The sequence below is a fragment of the Polypterus senegalus genome, chromosome 1 (assembly GCF_016835505.1).
Source record: "Polypterus senegalus isolate Bchr_013 chromosome 1, ASM1683550v1, whole genome shotgun sequence".
Taxonomy (NCBI): domain Eukaryota; kingdom Metazoa; phylum Chordata; class Cladistia; order Polypteriformes; family Polypteridae; genus Polypterus; species Polypterus senegalus.
In genome coordinates this window covers 329719496-329742020 of record NC_053154.1, presented here as the reverse complement: position 1 = coordinate 329742020, position 22525 = coordinate 329719496, and the positions used below count along the sequence as shown (strand labels likewise).

Here is a 22525-nt window from a genome sequence, read left to right as displayed (position 1 = left end):
GCGTTTAATATAATTCTCCCTAGCATGCTAATCAATAAACTGTATAACCAGAACTTTCCCCCTTCTTCTGCACTTGGATAAAGGATTTCCTCACTGGCTGCTCACAAACTGTTACAATTGGCCCCCAAAACTCCTCCACCCTCACACTTAGCACCAGCTCCCCTCAGGTCTGTGTACTGAGCCCACTTGTCTATGACCTGTACACCTATGACTGTACATTTAATTACTCCAGTAACACTATCATCAAGTTCGCTGGTGACTCCACCATGGTAGGACTCATAACCGGTGACGATGTCTCAGCATACAGGGACAAGGTGCAGAAGCTGTCAGTGTGGTACTCCCGGAACAATCTCTCATTCAACACCCGCAGAACTAAAGAGATGGTCATTGACTGCAGGAAGGCACAGAGCAGAGCCAGCCCCTCACCAACGGGGACCTGGTGGAGAGGGTCACCTCCTTTAAGTTCCTGGGAACTTACATTTCCGAGCACCTGTCCTGGACAGCAAACACTCTGGCGGTGGTCAGAAAGTCTCAGCAGTGACTGAATTTCCCGAGACATTTCTAGAAAGTGGAAATGAAGGAGAAGCTGCTGTTGACCTTCTACCGGTCAGCCATCGAGAGTATTTTAGCATACTGTATTTCAACATGGCGTGCTGGCTGTAAAGGAAGGCTCTGCAGGGTTTAATATCCACAGCAGAGAAAATCATTGGACTCTGTGCCCTCCCTGGAAGAGATCTCCAGTGCCCAATGCCTCCACAGAACCAGAAAAATCAAAAAAGACCCTTCCCATCCCGGCCACTCACTGTTCACACTACTGCCCTCTGCAGAGCATTAACAGTAAAACAAAAAAGATTTGCAGATAGTTTTTATCCTTGGACCAACAGAATTTTAAATTTTAAGAACTTATAGAACTGTTACTTTTTTTTCCTCCAGTATAATGATTACTTTACTGAGTAAAAATTTTTTATTTATTTATTTATGTATTGTATTTATTTGTCATAGGATGTTTGCTTTTTATATTATTTGTTTGTCATTGTTTGATGTACTTGCACTGTTTTTAGTTTATGCTTTTACAATTTCACTGTACTGGAACGGTGACAATAAAGGCTTCCTCCTCCTCCTCCAGGAAGAGCACAGCATTAGCCACAGAGCCGCCACTCCACCCTTCACCATGTCACACACGTGAGCGTGAAATAATAAAAGATAAGGGATTGGAATGAAGTGCTAACACCTTTCTCCCTCTTTTAACAGAACAATAGAAGAATAACCATTCTTTTCTGCCCCAATCCCACTTAATACCATCTTTTGTGGCTCATCATAAAAACGCTACTTTCGGCCCACCTCTGATGCCATAATTTCTGGCCAGCTATGATGATCTCACTTCCGGCCCACATCTGACGACATCACTTCCAGTCAGCCATGATGACGTCACATCCTGTCTGCCCTCAACTTCCTTCCTGCCGCCATTATTTAAATTGCATCAGATGTCTGGTTTGAATTGTCGAATGTTTTTTGTCAATTTTGACCACAATTCAGTCCTAATTGACTACTCTGAGCGCCGGCCATTATACTGTAATAGTTGCTACATATTTTATATGCTTTGTCTGTTTCTGCCCCTAGTTCCCTTTAGAATATATGTCCCAGGAATTGAGTATTTTACGGATATCTCTTTAAGGGGAACAGGGGGCCAAACCAGAACTGTGGGTTCCTTGAGTTAACGTGCTGGTGTGTGCCGTAAAAGGATGGACTGACTTCAAAACGACAAGGAGGTGCGCATTTTTAAAAAAATGGCAAAAGAAGGAGTTGGGAAAGAGGATTAGAAAGGGAGCAATCTTAAAGGCATGAAATGCTCTAGATTTTTTCGGGTGCATGCAAAAACAAGTGCTGGCCGACCAGGGGAGGACATCAGTGTACATGGCACTGCCTTTTATTTGTGATGCTTGCATCTTCCATTGGAGACACGTTAAAGCCATTACACCCGGGTGAGGCGGACATCGGTGTCCAGGATAAGTCTTGTCTCCAAGCTGGTGAGAACATTTCTTGTATACAGTAGAGGGCAAACGTGACAGTGGTATATTTTAGCTGTGTGCTGGATTTAACAGAGAAATACCCAGCCCGGTTGGATCCAAAGCCAAAAACTATGATCTAAAAGGGACTGGGGAATGCGTATGGGGTGTATGTTTGATTTATATTTGTATAAAACCCCCGGGCGGCCGCTACGCGCTAGCCACTTCACAAATCTGCCTCTCACATATGGGTCAAGTGGATGTACAATTTAAACAGATTGTTATTTTCATGGGAATTGCTACATATGCATAATAGAACTAACTATTTTACATTACATTGAGTAATTAACCATAGTAAAAAATAGTAAAATGTAAGAAATTGAAAGAAAATTATGTTTCATGTTGCGCTAGAGATTTTCATTGTGTTATACGTTTTCATTCTGTTTAGCTTTGCAATTAATATGCAAATACTTTTTAAAGTAAAAAAACGTTTTTTGAATTAACTTTTTTTCAATATCGCATTGAATTTTGATTCTGTGTTTGGACTTTCATCGTGACAATGCAACGTATAACTGCCCGTGAGTGAATATCGTTTCATTCTCTCTAATAAATAAAATGACTTTTTCGAATGTTTGTTCCTGTGATTTGTTAATTTGCTTTGCAAAAGCTATTCTAACAGGAAACTGTAAATGTTTTAATACAAATGGCATATCAAGATCTCCTTTGGTGTCTAATGTTATCTGTGGAAGATGTACTACATTACCTTTCTTGTTGCCTGATAAAATTGTACATGTCAGGATTGTTTGACCAATTTTGAATACAACTAACTTTGTCCTATTGCATAGCCCACCACTCAGACATAAATAACATTGCTATACATCCTCCTTTCAACAGTAATTTGGCCAGTGGAAGACCAAATGGTGTTAACGGTTGTAGATATTCTATGGGATATTATAAGTTGATGTTTTCATCTTCCGCACCATCAACACCAACTGTTTCAGCGCAGTCTATTGATACACATTTAACCAATTTGCAGTGTAACTGATTGACAATTTTCACGTTAATTCATTTGACTTCAGCATTTCTCGCTGCTAGGATTGCACGTGTACTCATTTCTTCTGTTGATAACCCTTCAGGAAGAAATTCTTCAATAAGATTTGGACAAAATACGCCTTCTTTTTTTGGGAAAACATAAAAATTTATAAGAGCTGAGAGCGCAGAAACTGTGTCTGACAAAAGCATTCAGAACAATGAGACATGAGAGGACCACGGGCATGGTTGAAAATGGTTGAAAGGAGGGCAGGACTTGAAAAAATCTCTGGGCAAAAGTCTCGTCTCAAGATTTTCTTTTATACCGTATTTACGCGTGTACCATGCGCACATTTTTTCCCAAAAATTAGCATTAGAAAATCAGGTGCACGTCATACACGAGGAAATGTAATTCTGTAATGTTTACTTTTCCTGCTTGGACTTGCTCTCTCTCTCACACGCTTGCTCGCGCACTCATGCTCTCTCTCTCTCTCTCACTCGCTTGCTCGCGCTCTTGCACTCTTTCTCGCGTGCTCTCTCTCTATCTCTAAACCAGTGGTTCTTAACCTGGGTTCGATCGAACCTTAGGGGTTCGGTGAGTCAGTCTCAAGGGTTCGGCGCCGGGAGGTCAAGACATGCACCCGACTCATATGATTCGTATGACACGCCCCGCTTGGTCATCATTAGCTGTAGGTAATTACACTACATTGTTCAGCCAATCGGTGCTGCAGGGAATTTGGTGCACTCAGTAGTCGACTTGTGACTGTCATGATAGCATGTCGTGAGATTTCTTTCTTAATATTTTAATCCATACTGTGAAGTATAGCGGCCCGGACACAAACAGGCGGACACCGTTTTATCCATCACACCACGTTTATTCACAATATTTACAAAAGTGCACTGCCACCAAACCCCCAGTTCCCCAAAGTCTAGGCTCTCACTTGCCACTGTCTTTTAAGCACAACACACTCGGGCCTCTCCTCGCCTCCACTGCCACGACCTCGTCCTCCTCCTCACCCGACTCCAGCCTTGATGGCAGGGCGGCGGCTCCTTAAGTAGGTGGCTGATTGGTGACAACACTCAGCCACCTGCCACAGTACTCCCCCGCTAGCTGGGACCTCCCGGTACCAGCGGACCATTCCACGAGGACGAAGACGCCTCGGCGCCAAGCCGACACATTGCAGGGTAGGGCCCGAGCCTGTAAATAAAATAGAAAAACAAGGGGCGGAGACGTTGCCCTGACGCAGCCCCTCGGCTCGTCCTCTCCGCTGGGCCAACGTTCTCCGCTCCTATCGGCCTTCTGTTGCTCCCTCTTTCAGCTTCCTCCTGCAGTAAGTCCTTCTCCCGCGCTGCGGGGTTTTCTTCTGCCTCCGCAGAGGCCGGCCCTTCACAGGACGTGCGCACCCAGTGACACGTCCTCCCATGTCGGAGGAACTGGCTTCCCCAAGCCGCTTCCTCCGCCTACTTTGGGGCGCCGCGGCGGCTAGGATCTGCTCGTTGTAAGAGCGCAGACCTGGCCCCGCTGGCGTCCGGAGCTTTACGGGGTCAATCTCACTTACTTTCCCCACTGTGCTTTCCCGTCCAGGAGCTCCCGCAGTGCACCGATCCTCAGTTGCCTGCGGCTCTCAATCCGACGCCACTGCCGTCCCTCCTGACTGCAGAGTCTCCGGCCAGAGGGCACATTGCTCGGCCGGCGGCGACAGCACAAGGCGCAGTTCTTCTTGCAGCTCCTGTAAGATCGCCACCAAGGAGAAAAAAGCAGCCGGCGGTGGGCTTACCTTGTGAATAGTTCCACCTGCCGACTGCTCTCCGTGAGCCTTTCCCTGCGGCTCACTCGGGTTTGCTAGGTGCACGGGACAGCCATTCCCTGCTCTCGCCTTCGACCAACCGCTGGCGAGAGAACAGGACACACTGTCCAATCCCGTGCCTGTATCGAGGAGGGACTTTTGGCTGGCCTTACCGCTCTCCTCTCTCACTCGAGAGCGTCTTTCCGGGCAGCTCCGCTGCTGCTGCGGCTTCCGCAGACACAGCCTCTCCGTCTTGGCAGTCCCTTTCCTGGGCTCCATGCCGGTGAGCCGCCCCTCTAAAACAAAGTCCTTCAATGGACCCCCAAAGGTCCATACAGCACTTTGATGCTGCGGGGTTGGGTGCACGCCGCCCCTGCAGCACGTGGGTGGGCTCCCCTGTTGTGCCGGGCCATTCACAGAAATATTTATCACTGCAGGTCCCCACCTTGACCAAGGTGGAGCATTTTCACTTCACGCCACTGTGAAGTATAGCGGCCCGGACACAAACAGGCAGACACCGTTTTATCCATCACACCACGTTTATTCACAATATTTACAAAAGTGCACTGCCACCAAACCCCCAGTTCCCCAAAGTCTAGGCTCTCACTTGCCACTGTCTTTTAAGCACAACACACTCGGGCCTCTCCTCGCCTCCACTGCCACGACCTCGTCCTCCTCCTCACCCGACTCCAGCCTTGATGGCAGGGCGGCTCCTTAAGTAGGTGGCTGATTGGTGACCACACCCAGACACCTGCCACAATACTAACTATGTCGAACAAAAAAAGAAAGTGGTTGGACGAATATGTACAACATGGATTCACATATATAACAGAATGTGATGGGAGTCAGCGTCCTATCTGCATGATTTGTAATGCCAAGTTAAGCAATTCTAGTCTACTACCGGCAAAACTAAAAGAACACTTCCTTAACCTACATGGAGATGGGGAATACAAGAACACAACGCTTGCTGAATTCAAGATAAATGGAGCCAGATTTGATGAAAAGGCCACTCTGCCTGCTCTCGGTTTTGTACCCATCAACAAACCGATCCTAACAGCATCGTACGAAGTTGCTTAACTGATCACAAAGCAGGGCAAACCACACACCATTGGTGAAACACTCATAAAACCATCTGTGTTGAAGATGGCGAATCTGATGCTGGGAAAAGCAGCCGAAGTTAAATTATAACAAATTCCTCTTTCAAATGACACCATCAATGACAGAATAGAGGATATGAGCAAAGACATCTTAGCTCAAGTAGTTGCAGATTTAATTTCAAGCCTGACAAAATTCAGCCTCGAACTCGACGAGACAACAGACGTTTCTAATCTAAGTCAACTTGTTTTGTGCGCTATGTGAAAGATGACATGATAAAGGAAGATTTTTTATTTTGTAAGCCTCTTACAACAACTAAGGCAGCCGATGTGAAGAAACTTGTGGATGACTTCTTCAGAGGCAACAATCTTTCGTGGGATATGGTTTCTGCAGTTTGTACGGACGGAGCTCCAGTCATGTTGGGAAGAAAGTCTGGTTTTGGTGCGCTAGTGAAAGCTGACACACCACACATCATTGTTACACATTGTATTCTTCACAGGCATGCGCTGGCAACAAAATCCTTGCCTCCAGAAATGATGGAAGTATTAAAAATTGTAGTTGAATATGCGAACTATGTGCGAAATTGTGCGACAAGGCACCGCATTTTCAGTGAGCTGTGTAAAGAAATGGGTTCTGAATTCGAGGTGCTTCTGTACCATTCTAACGTTCGGTGGTTATCCAGGGGACGGGTGTTGAATCGTGTTTTTGCTATGCGTGTGGAATTAACTCAGTTTTTACAAGAGCACCAACATCGTCATGCAGATTGTTTTAAAAATTCTAGGTTCATTCTCATTTTAGCGTACATGGCCGATATATTCGCAGCTCTTAATCATCTCAATCAGCAGATGCAGGGTGTGGGAGTCAACATCATCATAGAGAAAGAAAACCTGAAGGCTTTTCAAAAAAGCTGTCACTATGGAAACGATGAACAAAGAATGATAACTTCGCAAACTTTCCCCTGCTGGACGACCGTGTAAGTAAGATCGAAGATATGTCTGGAATCGGAGATATTTCTGTACCTACGGAACTGAAGCAAGCAATTGCCGCGCACTTAGATGAGCTTGTAAAGTCTCTCAACAGATACTTCCCTACAAGAGAGTCATATCCAGCATGGGCGAGACAGCCGTTTACGTTTGACATTGAGACAGCAGATGTCAATGATGAATACCGCGACGAAATCATTGAAATTCAACAGAGCCAGATTCAACAGCAAATCTTCAGAACAACAACACTCTCATCGTTTTGGTGTCGACAAATGGTAAGTTATCCTACTATTGCTAGGAAAACCCTGGAAATTTTTATACCGTTTGTTACAACATATCTTTGCGAGCAATCTTTTTCGAGGATGCTAAACATAAAAACGAAGAAAAGGAACAGACTTTGTTGTGAAAATGACATGAGAGTGGCAATTGCCAAGATGAAGCCACGCATTTCAGAAATGGTCTCTCAAAGGCAACAGCAGAAGTCACACTGATTTGCAGTAAATATTCATTATTATTGTAGCCTGGTGAAAATTAGGTGATGGGTGTGTGTTAAAATGATAAAAATAGCATAATACAATAAGTTTATTATTGGAATACATAAGTTTAAAAATTAAAATCATTTCAGTGTGGTGTAACAAGAAGAGACTCGAGGCAGGGCAAGGTTTGGGGCAGCTACCCGTTTAATGCGGTTTCCTGGCTGCAAAAGCAAATGATTCATGTAGACAAGTTTACACGACAGAGTCCAAAACAGAACTGCCTCCCAGAGCAAAGGCGGGAGGCTTTATAGGACGTTGGGCGGAAGTGATGTCGTCCTCGGGACCGGAAGTGATGTTGTCCTCGGGGCCGAGACCGGAAGTGATGTGTCCCGCTTCGAGGTGGTGGCTCCTGGTGGGATTTCCCGGGAAAGACCTGTAGGGAACTTAGAAAGAGCGTCAGCGTACCCCGCCGCCCCCTCCGAGCAGATTTAAAATCAGTCCTCTCTAAGCCCTTCAGCTGCCTCCTATGCACACGTGTGTGACAGTGGTAGTATTAAAAAAGGTTATGTCCTTGTGAAAAGGTATGTAATCTGTTGCGAATTCATGCATTATATTGGTTTTGTTCTTTGAACTCAGTGATGTTATAACACAATTCATTTTGTAAACCAGTAAAACATATACCTATGTCTTGAATTTGAAAAAAATCATATTTTATTTTTCAATAAAGAAGAGTTCGGTGAATGTGCATATGAAACTGGTAGGGTTCAGTACCTCCAACAAGGTTAAGAACCACTGCTCTAAACGCTTCCTATACAATCACAATGCGCATCGTACACGGGGCAAAATGATTTGTGATTTTCATTGTAAAAATTAGGGTGTGCGTCTTACACGAGGGCGCATGGTACACGAGTAAATACGGTAAGAGAGAGATATATGTGTGTGCTTTGAATATTCTTGTGCTGTTTGTAAGTAGTCATATTTCTTTTTTTATTTGTCTCATTACTTTTTCTGCTGTGTAGTGCATTATAAAGCGGCAGGTCAGGTGTGTGGTCATATTAATTAGTATCTGTTTACTTGTTCAGTTTTTTGTGTAGGATTTTCTAAAGGGGAATATGTTTATAGTTCTGTTTGGGTTTTCATAATATATACTCTTGTTTGTTTCTTTATTAGTCAGGGGTTTATTTTATGCAGTTCATCAAGGACACCTCCATCAAAGGGGATCAGATTAGGGCTAAGGTTCTGTCCATTTCCAAACCTGATATAATTAGTCTCTTACTAAGAGTAGGAGGATCTTGTGTGTGCCGGGCTCCTCATCTTATGTTTAGAGGAACTCGCTACAATACAGGGAAGCTTCCCCAAATTTTTTCTTGGTTTTGTGCCTATTTATTTAGTCACAACCAGTAATAACCGTGCTCACCATACTTGCTATTCCATTGATCCCAGCATTCCTCCGGTCGTCTGGGTGTTTTTGTTTGTCCAAAGACCCGAGAGCCAAGCAATATTCTGCTAATGCCCATTTTAGAGAAAAGAACTCCAGGGCAGAAGATAATGCCTTTATTTTAAGAGAATATCGCCAAGAACAATTAAAAAACACAGTTAATTTGTTGAGGGACTGACTCAGTAGTAACACATAAATCCTGACAAATCCATTTTAATTATCATAGTGGAAACAATCTTGGCTGGAAGTGTTCCTTTAAAAAGAGCAGCGCCTTAAAGCACAGCACCCTTTGGGACACAGACGCTGTCAGGGCCGCTCCTATTCACCAGCTTGTGAGTGCAGTCTTTGTTCACGACAACTTTACAGGATTCAGGGAGCCCAAAATATTGGGAAATTCTGTGAAAAGACAAGAAAAAAACAAATGTAATGTCAAAATGCTTAAAGCATCGACAATAAACTCACCAATTGATATTGTGATGGAAACCGGGGTGAAAGCGAGCCCCAAACCTCCAAACATGATCACACCAAGAGCCCCGGGTTCAAATAAAGGAGTTTATTCAACACACCTCCACAAAGTAACAAAAAGCACAAGCACCAATATCCCATCTCTCTTTCTCTCTCTCTAAAATTCAGCTCTCCTTTCACCACCGCACTGCCCACCTCCATTCGACTGTTGCTCTAAGTCCTGCCAGTTCCAACTAGCCTGAATAAACGAGTGCGGCCCCTTTTATTAAGGACCCGGGAGTACAAGCCACTGCCCAATGGAAGTACTTTTGGGTCATACGGAAGTCCCACTTATTAGGGAGCTCATCTCCCTGCAGTACCCCTTTGTGGCACCCATGGTCCCCAGCAGGGCTGTGTTGCCGGACTACATCTCCCAGCATTCCCTGCTGGTTGACAAATGGACGCTACTGCCATCTAGCATCCTGGGAGAATAAAGATTCCCCAACTACATCTTCCATCCATCTCCCTCTGGCCATCACTTCATGGTCTAGCAACTTCCTTTCTCCTGCTCAGAGCCTCCCATCCAGGTAAGGAACCATCCCCTTCTCTGGTCAGGATGCCCATCCAGCCCCTGTGGCGTTTACAATATATAGTGCCATTCCATCCCAAGGTTCTTTCCAGGTGTAGTGCTTCAGGTGTTCTCAGGACTTCTACACTGTGTGTCCTGCAGGGGGAACCTCAGAGTTACATGGTGATTCAGTGAGTGGGACTGGGTCAATATTCTTGTCACCTTTTATGGCGACCTATCACAATATGAATGATCACAGACACCTTAACCTGAGTATAATACAATATAGCAATGCCTTTTTAAACTATTATAAATCTGGAGCATTGGGAGCAAGTGTAGAAACTAGGCAGGATTGGAAAGTTAATTTAAAAATTTGAGATTTGAAATGTTTCCAAAAAAACTAACCCTAATTGTCTGAGCTCAGGCTAGTGAGGAATAGACTCAGATCCAAAATCTGACAGGAAAGACTGAATCATATGAGTCTGACGTTAATTGAGAAGGATCTGCTTTAGAGACTGGATCTTAGCGATCTCATCAAGAACTTTGCTGCAGAGAAATCCAAAGTTGAAAAGTAAGCATTTGTATGTGTCGATATGCAGAATGGCCTCTGCAGTATTGGATGTTCCTGTTTTTGGAGGCATTTGCAGTGGGGTTCTGTAGTGGACGCTCCAACTTTGGTTTGTGATGGTTACTTGTTATCTGTGCAGCAATGGCTAATTAACTGTTTGAGGGCTGAATATTTTTTCCAAAAATCTTAGCTTTCTGAAAAGCACATAAAGCAATGGTTTCACACGTAAATCAACATAAAATGTCTGTTGCTGTGTGCTGTGGTGACTGTAACCACCTGTTTGGCATCTCTGGCAGGAGTGGCTGCATGGGGTCTCGCGTGATGGCCAGCAGGAATGCATGGCAGGCAGGCTGCCTGGCTGTCTTCACGCATCAGGTGGGCAGCGGTGGCAGTCGCAAGTGCGACATAATCTGGTTTGGACCTCTAGTCATCATTAGGTGGCGGTCCTGCCAGGAAAACGATGCCATAAGTGCATTAACGACATGAATGTGTTCAGCACCGTGATCAGCATGGGACTGATCAGCTGATGTTGGTACCACACTTTCATTTTCGATCTCCATCTCCAGATCACTTGCATCAAAATCGGAGTCCGACAAGTCAGAATCTGATTCAGTGATAATACCCAAAATGTCGTCCACTGAGTACTTTGCTTTGCACATTCGCTTTGGTCTCTCGCCAGATGTCGATGCCATTTTAGAGGTTGTGGGTCTTCACTACTCATATATGCGCAGGGAATTGAGGTGAAATCAATGAAGCTAACTTTCCTTCTAGCAAATAGAGTTGAATTAAAATGTAACAACAAGTTTTGTCACAGTTTACAGCTGATTACCGTCCTCTACCCCTGAATTTTGACAAAAGTTGACATCTGCCCATAGAAGCTTTGATACACCACACTTTGTCTCTCGTCGTTTCAGAGAGTGCACTCATATTTTTTATGCCAGTCATTTCATAGCTAAGGTTCAGTATTTACTCCATGTGACGCTGAGACCATGAGGTTATTGTGCAATCATAGTATCTTGTGTACGTAGGGCCCCCAAAAATGCCCCCCTTAATCTGACCCTGATGCTGTGTAACTTTTCATGTTCCCCTATCAGAGATAAATGGAGGCTACTTACTGGGCACAGCATGTTATTGCCAATTTGTTACAGGTACATTTGTTGCAGTCCTTATCATTCCATTTGGAACCAAGGCGGTGTAGGACACCATCTTTAGTCTTGCATCCTGAAAGAAAAGCATTAGAATTGACTCCTGTTTCCATCTAAAAGAGAAGATTTTAAAAACACAAGACTGTAAATTATTTATTCTAATTGATAAAATAATTCCCAACTCAGTGCTTGGTTCATTACTGTGAACAGTCTCATCCCTGAAACCAGCACTAGTTGAGATGCCAGTACGTTGAGAGGACCCTCACACACACAGCCACCCCTCATATAGAGTCACCAGTTAGCCTGACCTCAATCAGTTTTGATTTTTTATGAAACGAATAAGAGCCTTCACTTTACAAGGTCAAAGCTACAGTGTTGTAGTGATGTCACCTCACAGTGCTTGGACCAGATGAGGATACTTTCAGCATCGAGTTGATTCTGCATGCTCTCCTCCCGTTCAGGTGCGTTTTCTCTAAATTTTGCAGCTCATGGTTAAAAATCACATGATCACGTGTGAGTGTTCTATAATGGAATTGCTTTGTTCCCTACTACATGTTTGTTCTGCGATGAAATTTAGAGTTTGGGTGGATTAAGGTCCAAGATGAGCACCTAAGGCTCCAGTTTAATCACAGCCAGTCCAGCAAACCATATTAAAAGAAGATATGGGTCTTACCTCGGATGAATTTGCTAGCCGATGAATCACGTAGAATCTTAAAGCATCCACCTTGGCACAGGGTGGCAGTAGCCAACAGTCCCAGGATGAGGCACAAGAAGGCATTCTGCAAGTCACAGAGAGGAGACAAAGTTAAGCACCAGGTGAAGTCCACCCTGCCTCACCCAGCAAGAGTTCAGGCCTCACACAAGTTGTGAATAATGTCTGCCAGTGGCCATCCGCTCTGCTGTTGCACTTCAGCAACACTCATTTGATACCCCTGTCCTGTTAGGGTTCTTTTAGATTTTATGGCAGTTAACGGCTATTCAATGATCTTAATTTGTAATATTGTGGATTGTCTAGCAAGGCATTATGAGGAAGTGCTTCACATAAAAAGGACATGGCCGACTCTGACAGACTCAGTGAATTAAACCTGTTTAGTCTCGAGCACAGGAGACTGCATGAGGACCTCATGCAGGTATTTAAAACCCTCAAAGGCAATGAGAAAGCAGATCCAGCAGAATTCTTTCATCCTAAGGGTGAAGTACAAACTCGATGACGCCAAGTCACACCTGATCCAAATCTTCAAAGTCCTCGTTGATAAAGCACATCCAGCAGAGTTCTTTTAGCAGAAGGGAGAATCACATACTCGAGGACATCAGTGGAAATGCATTTAGGACTGAAGCCAGGAAGCTCTTCTCTACGCAAAGAGTTGTTGGAATTGGAAACAACTTACTGAGACGTGGAGCTGAAGAAGAAACCTTCACAACTTTTAAGAAGAATCTGGATGAGATATTAGGACAGCTTAGCTATTAGCTAAACAAATGGGCTTGATGGACTGAATGGTCTCCACTCATTTGTCAAATTTCTTATGTTCTTAAGCTATCAGAAAGTTAAGTGTTATAATGTTTAACATATACAATGTCCACCATAATGTTTGGGACAAAAACGCATTGTTCTTTGATTCCTCCTTCTGCACTGCAAATGCTAACACTGAAGTCTACATGGAATAGTTAGATTTTAACATGTCTTAGATGGGCAGCACAGCTAATCTGCATGTGTAGTGTCCTCCATTTGGAAGACACATTTTTCCTTGATTTCCCCCTCTGCTCCCCAGTTTGGAATTACAAATCGAACAATTCAGACATTGTGATGAAAGTGCACATTCAGACTTTCATTTAAAGGAATTTCCAGATATTTCAGTCACACCGTGTAGAAATGACAACACTTTTTATACACCTTGATCTCATTTCAGGGCTCCGTAATGTTTGTGACACAGCAATGGCTGGTCTATTAAAGCAGTTGTCATATTTAGTTCTTTGTCGCCTATCACTTGTATGCACTGACTGCTTCAAGTATGCGATTCACAGACATCAGCAGGTGCTGAGGATCTTCTCTGGTGCTGCTCTGCCAAGCCTCTAATGCAGCCATCTTCAGCTTTCTGTTAGTTTTGGGGGCTCGTCCCCTTAGGTTTTCTCTTCAGGTTAGCCTGCTCAATTGGATTTAAATCAGGTAACTGGCTTGGCCATTCCAGAATTTTCCATTTTTTAACTTTGAAAAACTCCTGTGTTGTCTCAGTATTATGTCTGGATTATTATCTTGTTGTAAGATGAAGCGCAGTCCAATTTGTTTGGAGGCATTTACTGGAACTTGAGCAGATCAGACATTTCTAAACACCCCATAATTCATTGTGCGTCTGTCATCAGCAGTTCCATCATCAATAAAGAGAAGTGTGCCAGCACTTGTGCCAGCCATACATGCCCAAGCCATAACACCCCCAGCACCATATTTAACAGATGAAGTGGTCTGCTTTGGATCTTGGGCAGTTCCTTTTTGCCGTCACTCTAATGCAGGTTCATCTTTGTATTGTCTATCCACAAGACTCTTTTCCCAGAATTCTTCAGGTTGTTTAAAGTCCTTTTATTAAACACTGCAATCTGTTTTTGTGCCTAACTAGTGGTTTGTATTTTGCAGTGTGGCCTCTGTATTTCTGTTCATGGAGTCTTCTGCTGATAGTCGTCTCTGACACACACACACACACATCGGCCCCCTGAAGACTGTTTCTGATCTGTCGCACAGCTTTTTCTTTACCATAGTGAGGACTCTTCTGGCTTACCAGTCCCTTTGTGATTACAGAGCTCAAAATTGTGTTCTTTCTTCATGATATTCCAGATAGTTGATTTTGGTCATCCTAAGGTTTAACCGATGTCTCTAATGGCTTTATTTTTGTTTTTCAGCCTCATGATAACTTCTTTAACTTCCATTGTCACAGCTCTCGTCCTCATATTGAACAATGGCAACTACAGACTCCAAAGGGTAGAAGCAGGCCGAGGTACCTTATGAAGAAATGAAACTCACCTGAGGAACCAAAAGCACCTATGACGCTAATTGTCCCAAACGTTATGGTGCCCTGAAATAGGGGATCAATGTAGACAAAGTGTTGTCATCTCTAAATGGTGTGACTGACATGTATGCAACTCCCCGTAAATGAAAGTCTGCAGTGTGCACTTTCATCACAATGTCTGAATTGTTTGATTTGTAATTCGAAACTGTGAAGCAAAGGGGGGTAAATTAAGGAAAATGTGTCTTTGTCCCAAATATTACAGTGGGCTCTGCACTGCTGTTCTCTCCGTTAGTGAAGGTAATCACCATATAAACCTTTTCACCAGCAAGTGACTCAAACTGCTTACCAAACAGCTCCACCACACTGATCTATTTAGATAACACTCCAGTACAAACCTGCGTCTGTTTCCACATTTCACCAGTTTTGACAGCCTAGCAGGTCAGTGTGTGTCGAGTCAGTGGTGGCTATCAAAGCAGCCATCTTGTACTTTACACGCCAACACGTTAACATACCTGGGGGTATTGTGGGGTTTTGGGGTGCGTCGGGCACACTGACTGATACATTTCCACTGTTACCTTTCAGATAGATAAGCAGATATGAAAGACACCTATAAAATTATGTTTCAATAATGAAATGTTTTCACAGCAGCCTCTATCTGTGGAATTTTTCATTTTAAGATCTCCTTTCAAAAACACGTTTTTATGAAGAACATTGTTTTTACACATCTGTTGAATATTTAATTTATAAACTGCCTTCCTAGGTCTCAGTGCCATTGCCATTGGCCACAATTTTGAGGCCTTTGGCAACTACTTTTTGGCTACTGTGAAATAGCAGTAAGCTGACATATAATTCCGTAGCATCGTAATTACTGCAAATTGAAAATGGCAACCTTATTTTAAACATCGGCAACCAAAAATTCATGCCGGGTTGTCAAAATTCTTCTTGAGCCCAACACCTTTCTTATCAATTCGTCTTTTCAATCTTTAACTTCTATCAAGAGTGTCCAGCTCCCATCCTGGTGGGCAACAGTGGCTGCAGGTGCTTCTACCTACCACTTACTGCTCTTCTTTGATTTCTGTTCTCTTCATTTTAATTGCCTTGTTTTATTAAAACCAAGTCCTCCAATTTGCTTCATTTTTTTACTTTTTTGAATACAAACTATAGGGAAAGTATAGTAATCGTCCAAAAATTCAACCTCGGGATTTCGATGAATATAGACATTTTAGAACTCCTTGAGACCGATTTACTTTCTTATTGGGAAAGTATTGTAATCGTTCAAAAATTCGATTTTGAGTCTGAAATACCATTTTTGAATTTATGTCCGGTCCGTATGTGTGTGTGTAAACAAGATAACCTGAGTACGCTTTCACTTCAGTCAACCACATTTTGCATATAACTATTAGGTACAAAATGTAGATTTCTTTCAACTTTTGAGCTATTTCCATTAACCGGAAGTGGTACTTTTTATTCATGTAGCTGCAGAGTCTGATTTATTCAACTTAAATTTTATAATAATTGTTCAAAATATTATTAATTTGATTTGATTTGTTGTTGTTGGTTCTTTAATATGCATTATATAAAAATATAATCATTGTCTTGCGATTTACTCCTCAAATATCCATCCCCATTTCTGAGTATACGAGAAAGTCGAGGGGAGAGCACTTCCGATTTTTTAAATGGCACCCAAACAAAAATGCAATGTGAAGTGAGCCAACGGATGTCCAGCTAAGTCGGGGTCTCAAACTCCAACCAATTTTATTCAAACTAGTTTCTCAATAAGAAGCCAATTCTTGTTGTTTAATACCATGGCTCGTTGCTGCTCTCACTCTGACACAGCAGACATTTGCAAGGCGGTTCATTTTCTTTTTTTCTAAAGATTCCATCAAAATGTTTTGTGGAACTGAGTAGATCAACATTTCCAAGACCTCCACCTTTCTTTCTTTTCAGATATTGTATGATGAACAGAGGTGGCTGGTTATGTGTTGGCTCGTTTTGTATCTCATTATTGTTTGGCTGCTAATTAAGGAAAAAGAAATATAAGTGGGTCCGTCTTAAATATCAAGTCATTCCATCTTGGCTGAAGAAGGGGCCTGAGTTGCCTCAAAAGCTTGCATATTGTAATCTTTTTAGTTAGCCAATAAAAGGTGTCATTTTGCTTGACTTTTCACTACAGGTCAATTAAAATGAATGCAAAGTAGTTCATTAATAACAAAAACTGATCACTTATTAAGTACACAGCTGGCATGAAAACCTGCAGCCACTGCAGCCCTCCAGGTTAGGAGTTGGAGAACCGTGGCTTACGCAGTACCTTCATATATAATGTATATATATATATATATAATGTCAAAAAAAGTCAATTCAAATAAAAGAAAATAGTTAATTAGCAGCAAAAACTGGTCACTAATTAAGAAAAGAGTTAGAATTAAAACCTGCAGCCACAGTAGCTCTCCAGGACTGGAGTTGGAGACTCCTGGTTTAAACTATAAAAATTGGCATTTAAAAGGCATTTCTTAACCACATCCAAAAGTCGCAGTTTTTCACAATTCGCGGGTGCTCTAGGAACGAATTTTGGGGATGTACTGTATATATATATATATATAAATATATCTATACTGTATATATCTGTCAGTCAGTAGTCCTCCATATTTCACTAGCTAATTCTATACAGCATAATGTTTTTCTGTGTAATGCAGTACTGTATACAGTATATACCTGCCCATTTATTAAGCTGTATTAATCAACGGCTTATCCTTTTGTTTTGTAGTTTAAGAATTGTAATTCATTTCCGAGTTACAAGTTATACGGCTTTGTGGCCCATTACACACAGATGAGAGTTTCTGCACTTACCATCTCCGTGGTTTTTGCTGCGTCCACCGGCGCCGAGTGACTCAGACTGCAGACTGCAGAGCGCGTTTACATAAGGTGTAATTCAGACGACGTCACACCCTGCTGCTCCCATTTTCTCAAAACTTTGACACAACAGCCATTCAAAGAAATGGAGAGCATTTTCAAATAAAATAATATTAATTTAGTACTGTTTTATGGCTGCCTGACAGTTTGATCTGAACAACAGAGAACGGGCTGGAAATGCAAACAAAAGTAAAGTCAGTTTCTCACACCACTCAAGGAGGTCAGGCAGAGGAGCGATACGACTAACGTTAAAGGTCTTCAATGGATTCTGGGTTATGTTGGAGGACAGTTTGAATAGAACTGCCCCCATGATGCTTGTACATCTGCTTTTGAGACCTAGGGACGCAAGTGATGACACACAGAACATGTGAAGCAGTCTCAACACAACACATATTGCGGTCCTCTTGTATCGTGCAAATCTTCCATCCTTCATTCTACTAGCACCCTGTTAACATTCATGACTCTGCTGTAGACCTGATATGAGCCCAGTTGTTCCACCTCTCTGTATCCAGGATCTTGTGTGTGCCCACTAATTCAGTTAAACTCTCCCGTGGTCTGTTTAGAAGTAAGATGGCAGAGTGGTTGACCATGATGCCAGTCACCACCAACAGATTTGGTTCAATTGCTGGCCTGGGCACTGTTTGTGTGGCGTTTCTATGATCTCTTCCTGCCTGTGCAAGTTTCTGTTAACTGCTCTAAATTACCCCGTATGATTCAGAAGGGTTGTGCCCTGCAATGGATTGACACCCCACAAAGATCTGGTTCCTGCCTTGCACCTGATGCCACTGTCCACAGTCCTTAACTGCATTAAGCAAATATCTGTTTCTTTACTTATGTCAGCGACCTATTCTGCCCATTTGTACAGCAAATAATAATAATAATTCTTTGCATTCATATAGCACTTTTCGTACTACTCAAGGAAAAAGCTGGGAGCCACTTGACACCACTAATGTGCAGCATCCACCTGGATAATGTGACAGCAGCCATTTTAGCGTCAGTACACTCACCACATATGAGCTGTTAGGTGGGGGTTAGAGAAAGTCAATTAGAAACAGGGGGAGATTGGGGGGCCAAGCTCAGTAAGCCTTGGTGGGCAATTGAGCCAGGGCATCGGGATACAACCAACTCTTTACAAAGGATGCCCAGAGATCTTTTATGACCACAGAGAGTCAGGACCTCAGTTTTACGTCACACCTCAAGGACTGTGCCTCTGTCACTGCACTGGGGTATTGGTATTCAAACTCAGACCACAGGGTAAGTGCCGCCTGCTGGCCTCTCCAACACCTCTACCAGAAGCAACCCAAGCTTTTCCTAGAAGGTCTCCCATCCAAGTACTGGCTGGGCCCGAACAGGCTTAGCTTCTGAAGCGCATGTGTCAGTTACTCAGTCTCCTTTCTGCTCACTCTGTAATGTGCAAGTCAATCTGTGTTGGTGTCTCCCTGTTGTAGAGGAGAGGAATAAAACCCTCAAACCCCGGCTAGTAATAAGGGCAAGCACTGAATCTTTATAAGATAAAAGATTTATTCTTCTCAATAAGTTTTCCAATCACTATGAAGTTCTGTGGAGCACAAAAGCCCCAATACAGAAAATCAGAGAATCATCAAAACAAACAGAGCAAAAAGTCAAAATCAGATTAGTCAGGATAAATAAGCACTTAATACACTCGCCAACTGCCTGGCTCGTTTGAAATGAACCGTCAGGAACTGTGGGAGACCCTCTGGACAGGGCCGTCTTAACAGCATTAAAGGCCCCCAGACAAAGCAGTGCACTGCGGCCCCTACCTACCTACACATCCACTCAGCAAGTCACAACATACATACATACATAGATTAGCGTAGGGCCCCTATGCTCGTGGGCCCCCGGGAAACTGCCCATCGTGTCCAGGCGTTAAGGTGGCCCTGCCTCTGGTTTTATAGGGTGGAGGGCAGTCTTGGGGGACCACTCACCAAACACATGGAACATAACACAGGCAGCTTATAAACAAGACCAAAAACAGAGAATGATGCACATAATCAACAAAAGTAACATTAACATAAGTAAATGGGATAAAAAAAATAACAAAAAGGACAAGAAACAAGAGTTTGAATCCTGGCCCCGGCTGAAACATGACACTCACAAAGTGAGAGCTCTGGCCAGACCTGAGAAGAAAAGGGAAGTTGCCACCAGAGAGCACCATCTGTGTTGCTGCTTCACCAGCCTGTAAAAATGGGCCGTTAGCCGGCAGAAAAAGGCAAGCAGGCAGCTTTTAAAATCAATTTAAAGGCTCATCTTTATCACCCTGCATGTGGCACTCCACACTGATTGATTTTTCACCATTAGATTCTTGGGTGTGACGAGGATGGACAGGATTAGACATGAGGACATTAGAGGGTCACCTCAGGTTGGACGATTGGGAGACAAAGTCTGAGAGGCGAGATTATGTTGGTTTAGACATGTGCAGAGGAAAGATGCTGGGTATATTGGGAGAAGGATGCTAAGGATAGAGCTGCCAGAGAAAGGCCTAAGAGAAGGTTTATGGATGTGGTGAGAGAGGACATGCAGGTGATGAGTGTAACAGAACAAGATACAGAGGACAAGAAGATATGGAAGAAGATGATCCGCTGTGGTGACCCCTAACGGGAGAAACCAAAAGAAGAAGAAGACCCTTACTTTTTAATGTGTTTATGTACTAGCTGTGCAACCTATCAAAGACAGGTAATAGAATCAATTTTAAAATATTTGATATCTCCTGCCTTATGCGTATCCCCAGCATTCATCCTACACCTTCTTCAGTATCCTCACGTGCCTCAATCTCTCTTCCCCGAAGCTAACTCTCCTGACTGCGTTCCCTTGAGGCCCGCTTCTCCTGTCATTTCACTGGTTCATCTAGTCTGCTTTTTGACTACAACCAATAGTAGACAGGCCTCTATTGCCCACTGTGAAGACATCATTCATATTCTTGGAAATACCTCCCATCTTTGAAGGTGACTCTCAGCACTCCTCCTATGCCTTCCCTCAATAATCTCCTCATGTATCGCAACCCTTTCTTGCCCAACATTTCCTGTCTCGGTTGCGTTTGACCAAACAACCAAAGTGAAAGTGACCAACCAGATTGCTCGAAGGGACTGGACACACACGCACACGCACAGTAGTGTTTTATTATACAGTACTAGCAGTGTAAGCCCGTGATGGAAAAAGCCCAGGCTCCTAGAAACAATTGAAATCATCAGAAAAAAAAATTGAAATGCAGATTTGGCGGTTTTGTTTTGGAGACGTGCTCGCCCCCCTTGTGTATCAGCAGCTATGTGAGTCTCTCTCCCCTCGGAGGTTATTGTTTTGCCGATGTCCTCGCCTTGCTTATACATTAGCGGCTTTCGTTGGCGGTTTCACTTTGGTGATGCAGTCTCTTTCTTTCAGCTTCATGCTGTAGCCTCGTACTTCCGAGCCAGACAGACAGACAGACAAACTTCCACAAGTAGACGTTTACATATAAGACAGGGTCTCCAACTTTGTTCCTAGAGCACTACTGTGGCCTCAGTTATCTGCTCAGGTAAGCAAAACATTTTGATGGTCCTCTTAAAAAAAAAATAAAATCAATAGTTTTGGAAATGTCTGCTGTGGCCGAATGAGACAACCAACAAGCCATGGCATTAAATAATGGAGTTAATTGACAATACGAATAGGCTTCTAATTAAGAAACTGGTTGGCGTGAATAAGGTTTTACTTAACTTGCCATCTGATGGCTCACTTCATATCACATTTCTGTTTGGGTGTCATTTTTTGAAAAAAAAGGAGTAATTCAGAGAACTGAGTCTTAAAAAACAAATCAATTAACGGTGGCATAGTGGGTAGTTAGGAGACGAGGTTTTCTTCCTGGGTCCTCTCTGCATGGATTTTGCATGTTCTCCCCGTGTCTGCGTGGGTTTCCTCCCACAGTCCAAAGACATGCAGGTTAGATGCATTGGCAATTCTAAATTGTCCCTAGTGTGTGCCCTGCGGTGGGCTGCGCCCTGTTTTGGCTGGGGTTGGCTCCAGCAGACCCCCGTGACCCTGTAGTTAGGATATAGCAGGTCGGATAAAGGATGGATGGATGGATGAAGCCACACAGGTGTAAATGGAAACAAGTTAGGTGGAGAACCGCTGGCTGCTCTGTCATTTACATGTTTTTGTTAATAAGGAGCCATTAAAATCAGTGATCTATCGATCTATCTAAGGTCCCTGATAGTGTGAGTTAGTGGTGGTAGTGGTGGTGAGGATGGTGAAGGTACGAGTTAGCAGTGGTGGGCATGGAAAGACAAGTGCCATGTGAGAGCGCAATCAGAGGCGTTATGAGAAAGCAATTTACATTTCATTTCTCTGCTTTGAAAGGACAAGAAGATGTCTTACTAAAACATGAATAGTTCTAATGACTTAAAGTCCGTCATCACCCCGTTTGCTGTCTGTGTGGAGTTTGTACTTTGCCCCTGTGTCTAAATGAGTTACCTCCTGTCTTCTGCTCATTTGTGTGCCTCTTGATGGACCAGTGCCCAGTTCTTATTTGATCTGTGCTGTCTGCTGGCTGCCAGTGTAGGATACACCTTAATGTGGACTTTCTCTGGTGTGGTGGATAGATCTGATGGTGGGCAAGGCCTGCTTATTTATTTCTTAAGTAGGTGCCATTCAACCTCCACCTATAAGAGCAGTTGCCAAAAATTCTCCAGGACGTGGTTAACATAATAAAGAAGGTGATGGCCGATACTACGGTGATTGTGAAAACTGAACCACTTTCTTGCCCCCAAATAAAAATGGGCCAAACTGGAAAATCTAAAGCATACATAATGTAAAAATGAGGCTGGTAACGACTGCTGTACTGACTCAGAAATAGAACTGTGCATCTGTACTGTGTATATATAAAATCCAACGTCTGTCTGTATGTCTGTCCACTTTTCACGAGAGAACTACTTAACGGATTTAGATCAGGTTTTTGTTCTATAATCTGCTTAAACATTCCAGTTGATTTTGCGACTTCTGTCTTCACACTTAGTAACAGAGTTCGGTTGCGATACTGATTTATTTACATGAATCCGAGAGACGCAGCGGGCCGAGGGGAGGGGGAGGTGGG

The 22525-nt window shown here is 43.3% G+C and overlaps 1 protein-coding gene across 1 annotated transcript; it reads right to left on the bottom strand.

The window, feature by feature from the left end:
- Nucleotides 1-8914: 8914 nt before the first annotated feature.
- LOC120517494 (beta-microseminoprotein-like) lies at nt 8915-17755 on the bottom strand. The gene is made up of 5 exons (XM_039739895.1): nt 17653-17755; nt 17383-17435; nt 12213-12318; nt 11510-11615; nt 8915-9210 (listed from the first exon to the last, which is right to left on the bottom strand). The coding sequence occupies exons 1-5, from the start codon at nt 17753-17755 to the stop codon at nt 9087-9089; spliced, it is 492 nt and encodes a 163-aa protein (XP_039595829.1). The 3' UTR covers nt 8915-9086.
- Between the last annotated feature and the right edge of the window lie 4770 nt (nt 17756-22525).

Coding starts and splice junctions, on each gene's coding strand:
- LOC120517494 (XM_039739895.1), bottom strand. CDS start 17,755: ATGGGGGCAGTTCTATTCAAACTGTCCTCCAACATAACCCAGAATCCA. Junction 11,616..12,212: donor GGCTAGCAAATTCATCCGAG/GTAAGACCCATA, acceptor CTTTTCTTTCAG/GATGCAAGACTAAAGATGGT. Junction 9,211..11,509: donor GCAATAACATGCTGTGCCCA/GTAAGTAGCCTC, acceptor GTCTTTTCACAG/AATTTCCCAATATTTTGGGC.